The 8,351-nt window shown below is 35.7% G+C and overlaps 1 protein-coding gene across 1 annotated transcript in view; it reads left to right on the top strand.

The window, feature by feature from the left end:
- Nucleotides 1-8,351, top strand: part of Cntln (centlein) — a 253,142-nt gene that overhangs the window by 114,368 nt on the left and 130,423 nt on the right. The window contains exons 9-10 of the mRNA XM_032902276.1: nucleotides 4,491-4,643; nucleotides 6,249-6,374. Coding sequence (XP_032758167.1) covers nucleotides 4,491-4,643; nucleotides 6,249-6,374 — 279 coding nt within the window. The remainder of the gene's footprint in view (nucleotides 1-4,490; nucleotides 4,644-6,248; nucleotides 6,375-8,351) is intronic.

Here is an 8,351-nt window from a genome sequence, read left to right as displayed (position 1 = left end):
CCATTATATTACAAGAAAAAAATCTAAAACGTAGCCCAAGACTTGTATTATAGAGAAATTTATAAAGTAATTATTTCCAAGGTCAAAAATTTTAAGATGTTAAGGGTAATAAGAACAGACTTCCCTAAAGAAGTCAGTTGGTTCCTAGCTCCACTTTGTTCTGTATATAAACAGCCCTTAAAGAAGAAAAAGATGCATGATGATATATAAGGAGGTAAACCATCATATATGTGCTTTGAATATACAATAACACTATTTGTATCCAATAATGCTAAGTTTGAAAAGGAGTAGGTTAAGATACAGTGCAGTAAGACACAAGAGTGAATGTGTAATTCAGTAACGTCATAAATACTACTTTACCAGGGGAGCATGATCCCTAACTGTAGTCACAAAGCCTTGGGGATAGCATCTAGCTATTGTGCTTTGCTTATGGTTTATCTCCCAAGTTCCATTTGTTGTGTACTTTTTCTTCAGTGTGGAGATGTCAGAAGCCTTAACACCTTTGAGTGGGGATGGTGGAAGAGAACTAGGTTATTGGGGATGTTGTGCTTGGAAGGAATTGGTGTAGTTTTTGTGTGACCAGTCAGTTAATGACTGACAGAGTTGTTGTAAGAAAGTTAGCTTGAGCCAGGTAGTTATGGTACACAACTTTAATATCAGTACTTGGGAGGTAGCGGCAGCTGGATCTCCATGAGTTCAAGGCCACCCTGATCTACAGAGTTCCAGGATAGCCAGGACTATACAGGGAAACTCTGTCTCTAAAAAAAGAAAGAACCAAGCAAGTGAGCTTGTCTTATATTTGGTCTGTCTCTATAGAACCTAATTTTCCTTGTTGCTCTCTGTCATGATGTGATGTGGCAAGGAAGTCTGTCTTCAAAACTGGAACCATTTTGCTGGGGCTTTCAGCTTCCAAATGTGTGATAGCTAAGCCGTTTCCCTCATGTGGATGATGCAACTCCAGCTGTTCTGTTGTAACAGTAGAACATGGGTGCGGCGACAGGGATGCAGTACCTGTATCATTCCAGATGTTCTGTTGTAGTAATAGAACATGAGTGTAATGACAGGGACACAGTGCTTCTATCTCCCCAGATGTTCTGTTGTAGGAGTAGATCATGGATGCAATGACAGGGATACAGTTTCTTCAAAACTCATAACCCTAGCATGCTATGAAGACTGATGGACATACATCATTTAGTGATCAATCAAGCTCATCTGAAATAAGGAAACTGAAACAATCAAGAGGAGCCTCATGCGATATGCCAATCAAATATAATATGCCCCAAATGGGAAACTGAAATACAGAAGACATTAAAGTTTAAAAAAAAAAGTTAAAGAATGCTGAGTAGACTGTAGTTGATAACAATGTTTGGATTTGGTTAGTCATAATTTAAGATATCAACAGTAGGGGGAACTCTAGGAAATGCTTCTTACATCTTTCTGCACAAGTAAACCTGTCTTGAACGTGTCCACTGAGGGCTGGCAAGATGGCCCAGTGAGTAGTGGAGCTTGCTCCCGGATCACTGGCCAGAGATCTGTCTCCAGAACCACGTGGAGGAAAAAGAATGAACGTCCATGAGTTTTCCTTTGGCCTTTCCTGCATACACCTACTTCCTCTATAGATTCACCCAAGTAAACGACTGTTGTAAATATTGTTGAATGTATATTAATTTTTAAAAATACCTTTAAAGGGAAGAACTATTATTGTCCTCTTCCTTGAAAGTCTGCAATTAGAGCTGACTTCTGTTCATTCCTTTTTTTTTTTTTTTGCAGGAAACAGTGAGAAATATTTAATGAATTGTTCACTGGAAAAACCATAAAAGTATGAAAATTGACACTTCATCTTTCCACTTAACGTTTCTGACACCATAAATTCTTAGCTCTGTTTTATGCTGGCCTGGTGCTCTGTGCCTGCCACGTGGCCTTTATCCTCTACTCATCATGGACACATTTCTGAGTTCTTAGCATAATTATAATTCTGAGTGTATTTCTATGGATTTTGATGCATATTTTCAAATTTCTCTAGAAAGTTAAAGTGGATTAAACTTCTCTAACAATGTTCTTAAAGCATAGAAGTCATAAATTGGGAAAAACTTTATCTGGGAGTCTCTTGGAAAATAAGTAGATCTAGCTATAGGGAGTGGTATTTTTCTTGAAAACAACTGGGTAGAAATACCATGAATGAGTCCTTACACTAGAACAGCAGTGTAGACAGTGTGATGTTTTATGGTTTTTCAGAACAGTCTTGCTGTACAGCGCCGGTTACCAGGGATTTTCATGTGTACTGGGTGACCTCATGCTCAGCAATGCTCCTGTCCTAAGTCGAGGTTACAGCTATTCAGCACCATGCCCAGGCTTTACTTATACTAAAAGATGCTTGTTTAAAGGAAAAAAGTGAAAATTTATGAATATATCTCTTGTTTAAGTGATAAAAGTCAAGAGGTAGTGCCCCATTTAAAGGACACATGAATTTATATAATTTGAGAAAAAGACAAAATACAATTACAGAAGATGATGGATCGAACATCTCTGCTTAATGAGTTTGAGACCCAGTACAACCCATTTTGTTTGCTTGCCTTATCTGCTAGATCCTATGTAAATTTGAATTATTCTTTTCAAAATTTAACAGTTGCTTGTTGAATTTTTAAAATGCTGCTTAAATATCTTTTATTATAGAAATATCACTAATATCAATGAAAATAATATAAGAAGATATAGTTTCAGTGTTTACTTTGGAACATTTTAATATCTCTATGAACATTTGACCTATTTATAATTACATATTAATTTTTAAATAATCTTTACTTACTGTAATCTAACGTCTTAAAAACTCATGATTAAAATACTCAGATTTCATATTGCATATACTCACAGGCTAAGATTATGTTTCTCCTGTTTTATTATTAAGTTTCATGAACTTTGTAAAGTTATTCAAAATCTTATTAGCAAATGATAAGTTATCCCTTGTAACCAGTTGTGGTGGCACATGCTTTTCATACTAACACATGGGAGGTAGAGGCATGTGGGTCTTTGAATTTGTGGCCAGATTGGTCTACAAGTGGATTCCAGGATAGCCAGAGCTATACAGAGAAACACTGTTAAGAAAAAAAAAAGTGTGTGTGTGTGTGTGTGTGTGTGTGTGTGTGTGTGTGTGTGTGTGTATGTGGTGTGTGGTGACATGGACAAGAGCAGCATATCTTTTAAATGTTTTTAGTTTGTCAGGCAAAGAAAAGATTTTTGAATAGTATATGTTTGATTTTAACAGAAGGTAAAAATTAAACAGCATGTTGCTTAAATTATGGGGAAGATGAGAAGGGGCAAGTTACTTAGACCAAAAGAAAAGTGGCTTAAGCCACTTTTAGCCACTTTGGACACTAATTTAGTATTCAAAATAAAATGACGTGTGATTTTGGCAGTACAAGACAAACAGCTCTGAAGGAAGTGTTGCGATATGGCAAATTAACCCCCTAGACAGTTAACCTCCTAGACATTAATCAGGTGATTTAAATGCAAAGGATTCCTAAAAATAAAAGCTACAAGTAAAGTAGTTCTCTCACCCCCAAATTATATGTCAGGACTATGGATTTTTTTTCTTATTCTTCTAAAAATGAAGTAAGAAATTAGAACAGAATGTACATAATCAGATATGCACATACAGTATATATACACATGTACATGTATGTTGTCAAAGTTTTTGATAATATTTGGGATGAATGGACCTGTGTATAATTTTAAATGAAAAATATTTTCAGGGCTACTAGATCCATATTGATAATATTTATATTCTAAGATTTGGCATTTTAGTGTGATTAAATCAACAATAATTGGCTGGAGAAATGACTCAGGTATTCAGACCACTCGTTGCTTTTGCAGAGTACCTGGGTTCATTTCCCAGCATGGTGGTTCAGTCCCCAATGATTGCAGTCCCATGGGATCAGATGCTCTAGACCAACATATGCCAGGGCTCCTCTGTGTGTGTGGTACTTGTACATATGCTCAGACACACGTAATGTATACATAAGTCCTTTACAAAGGTTAAGTCGGTGAAAACACTGTTTTCATAATGATTCAATATTCATCATTTGTAAAACAAGTGATTAAGGTGGAGAAGTATTTGGACATGAATTTTGTGTTTTCAAATCATTCAGGGAAAATGGTAGAATATCACAAAAAGATAGGTTTCATAAGCAGGTTACCTATGGTTCTCATTATTAAAATTTGGACCTAAACACCAAAACTTTATGAGATATGAACAGATTTCTAAAGGGAATCTTAAACAGTGTATTGACTCAGAATTGTTGACATGTGATTATTAATACATCATAGCGTTGTAAGATCTCCATGGTGCTGGCACTCTCCTTCCCCTATGTTCATATTCTGTGTTCTTTTCCAAGAATGTTTATAGTTTGTATGGTATAATAGAAATGCAACCATAGTTGTAGATGGTCATCCATGAGCTTTTATATATGTGTTCAAAACTGCTGTCTTCCCAGGCACCGTTATCAAGCTTGGAAACATTAATGATCTCACAGAAGTCTGAAATTGAGTATTTACAGAAGAAGCTAAAAGTGGCAAATGAAAAGTTAATGGAGAATAGGTCTTGTGACCAGGAGCTCTCAGAGAAGGGGACTGAAGGAAAACGCACGGTAGAGATTTCTCATCATGGTCATTGTCTGGAGGAGGCTGGCAAGGCAAGGGAGGAGTCAGGAAGCCATGAGAAGCATGCATTTGTTTCCTTATATATTCTGAAGTTAAAACCTTTAATTTTTTGTTAAGGATTCCTCAACTACCTAATAGAGTTTATTGTAGTTAATTAAATTCCTAATTTTAAATAAAATGAAAATGTATATTATAATTCATTTTTGTTTCTGTATGATATGTAAAGTATAGGACATTGGAATAACAAATGCTAAAAATATTTTAACCTTAATTTGTTTTTTGTTTTGCTTTTCTTTTCTTTTTTTTCGAGATTTAAAGGATAGCAATAAAGATAAAACAGCAAATTTTCATGGCATTTATCTTTTTACATTCTCTGTTTTTCCTTTTCTATTTTTGGTATGCACTATATATTTATGTTTTGTAACAGAATATACTATAGAATCTTTAGACATCTATAAAATATCTATATACTATAGAAATATCATAGAAAGGTTATAGATAAGTTGAAGTAACCTTTTCCTAAAAGGAAGGCCTTCTAGACCCTTTTTCCTCACACCTGTTACATAGCCATGTTTCATGGAAGCACAGATGATTGTTTGGGGTTTCAGTTTCCTTCCCATGTTTTAATGATTAGAACAAGCCGCCCTAATAAAGGAAGCATTTTCAATGAGGCTGATTGGTGGAGTCCTGGCATTCTTACCTGTGCTCTGTAATATTGCTAGTATTTTCCAGAAGCGTGGATTTTATTCATCTATCACAATATTGATAACTTCTGCCCTTTGCAGCTCTTAGCATTTGAAGTAGCTTCTCAAGCCTTATTTTAGTGAAAGAAAACATTCGTAAGATTAAAAACCCACATTTGGTTGTTTGCTGTACTGCTGAAGTTTGAAAATTATACTGTTTTGATCTCCAAAGCCAAGCAAAGGAAGGAAAGGCATGTTTTAGACATTTTCTTTTTCTTTTTTATGTGGACATGCATAAAAGGGGAACACTGCTGCCCAGTTTTAGAGTCATTTTCCTGCATTCTGTCTCCAGATTGGTATATGGAGCTACATAATATAAACACACATTCTTGTCTCTAGTTAGCCACATTACAGTTAATGACCATATGGTCATTATGGTATAAGATCTACTGTCTGTTGTATTTATATTCCTCAAGCATATTGTTCCTTCAACTTCACAGTGTGTTAAACTATTTCAAAGGGGAAAAAATCCTTTCCCTCTTGTTTCTGGTTGTCCTATCAAGTGTAACCTTGGACCCTTATAGAGCAATTAGACCAGCCTCTATCCCCTCCTTTGTAATGAGGTTTCTTGCATTTCTGAGTCTATAACCCTTTAGTCTTCCCTAATGGGACATCATTATTCTGAAAGAAACAATGTAAATGTAAATGAATATTCTCATTAACGAGTCACAGAGAAACCTTTAGCTGTAGCACTGTGGTAATTTCGCTTGTTATTTCTCGGGTATTCCATGCAGGACTTTTTTTTATAATTCATTATTAGTATTCAAAATTACTTGTTCTTTAATTTTGCATGTCTTTCATAATCCACTGTTTCAGACAGTTCAACCATGTCCTTGTTTTATTCTCGAGGAGCCACCTGTGAAACGCTCAAGGTCTTTGTCCCCAAAGAGCTGTTTCATGGACTCCGAGGAGCTAAGGAAGCTTAAAAAGGCTGAAAGAAAGATTCAAAACTTAGAGAAGACACTACAGCTAAAGGTGAACTTTAAACCATTTTTAATCATAACCACTCAAAGATAAATATAAACAGAATAAATACAGTTCACAAATTACTGCTTGCTGATTTTTTTCTTTCTGGTTCTAATTATTATGTAAAAACATACAATCTTTAAAACAGATTTCTTAGGAGTATAAAGTGGGAAAATTTTACTACTTGAAAATGAAATATATTTTCATTAATTTCAAATAAAATTGGGAATAAATGTCTTACATTAGTTTAGACACAAAAGTATAGTATTATACATAATGAAAAAAGAATTTCCTGTTGTTCATTGTAGATGATGAATTCTTTAAGACTGAATTGGGTTAAGCAACATACTCCCTTCACTTAGGTCACATGTAAACGCTGTAGTAGGTAATTCTTTATAGAGGAAACACTGAACATGGAGTGACTCTTATTCTGAGAACTCAGGTCCAGGATGGTGGTGCTGTTTCATTCAGAGTGCAGCTTTCCTCTTTAGGTGAAAATCACCTCACAGACACTCCAAGAGTCTGTCTCCTAATTCTTAATCTGATGAAATTGATAATGAAGATTACCCATCAGTTACTTTTACATGAGAATCAGGTAGAGCTTTGTATGGAGCTCAGTGATGGAATGCTTACCCAATACATACACAGCCTTGAGTTCAGTCTCCAAGCATGCAAAACCAAAACAGATCAAATGCAAACACAATGAAAATACCAAATATTATATATATATACATATATATACATACTGAATTTATTACGAAGCACACTATGTATTCAAATTCCTTCTCTGCTCAATTTTAGAAACATATAACTTATTGCTCTGCCTTTGAAAGCACATAATTTGTAATTCATATTTATGAAAGGAAGTTGTTAGTTATTACAGTTATATATAACATAGTTAAGTATATGTAGGCATATGCATCTCTGTGTGTGCATGTGTGCACACACATATACTCATATATATTGATCCACATTCTATTTTCATATAGTATTATTTACATTAAATTGTCATTTAAATGTCACCCTGTAAATGAAGCTGAGAAGTTCTAGATCTGTAGGTAGGAACTGGAGGTCTAAGAAAGCCAAGGATACAGTTCTAGTCTGAGTCCTGAGGCTGTAGACTCAGAACTCATTGTGTAAGTTAATGTTTAAGTCCCAGTTTGAGTCCAAAGACAAGGGAAGATCAGCATTTCATCTAGAGATGGTCAAGCAGAGAGGAAAACCTCCCCCCCCCGAGGTTTTCAAGAGATTGAGGAATGCTATGTATTTAATCACTAATTAGTACATGCTTTTGCTACTAACACAGTATCAGAGATTTGTACCTAACACTGAAAAGAGATTTCTTTAGGTTACCAGTTCCTACACATGGAGGAGTCCCATCTAGAGATAATCTTCTGCAGGCAGAGTCCTGAGATTCAGTGTATGACAGTGAGTGACAAGGAGCACTCTCCCTCCCTCTTCTTACTAAACCACAGCAATTCAGTCTGACAGTCTTCACAGAAAAACAAAACAAAAGTAAACCAAACCCAAACAAAATAAAACTGGTCTAGTTTTACTATCTCACGTAGGCCAGACCGCTAAGCACTACAGCCACTCTAAGTTTCTGCCCTCTTCATACCTCATAATAGGGGTTCAGGCTTTCACATGAAATTTGGGGGATACTACCCAGTGGGAGAATACAGGCTTGGTATGTATAAGGCTTCGACTTCTATCTTCAGTACCGCAAATAGTATTAATAACAGTGGGAATGAGTGTTTGTTTTCCAGGCCTTCATAAGCCATCACCCCAGACTGAGTGGCTTAGTACAATAGAGATGTATTGTCATGGGGTGTCAGACTAGGCCAGTCTAATAGCAAGGTGTTAGCCAGACCAGTCCCTCTGATTGCTGAGTGTCAAGCCTATTTCTTTTTCATTTCTTGTTGCTTAGCTAATCCTTGCCTTAGAAGTGGCATCCCGCCATGTCTTCACATTGTCTTTTATACCTGT

This window comes from Rattus rattus, chromosome 1 (genome assembly GCF_011064425.1).
Source record: "Rattus rattus isolate New Zealand chromosome 1, Rrattus_CSIRO_v1, whole genome shotgun sequence".
In the NCBI taxonomy this organism is placed as follows: Eukaryota; Metazoa; Chordata; class Mammalia; order Rodentia; family Muridae; genus Rattus; species Rattus rattus.
Note: the sequence above shows the minus strand (reverse complement) of the source record. Positions and strands in the feature narration are given on the sequence as shown.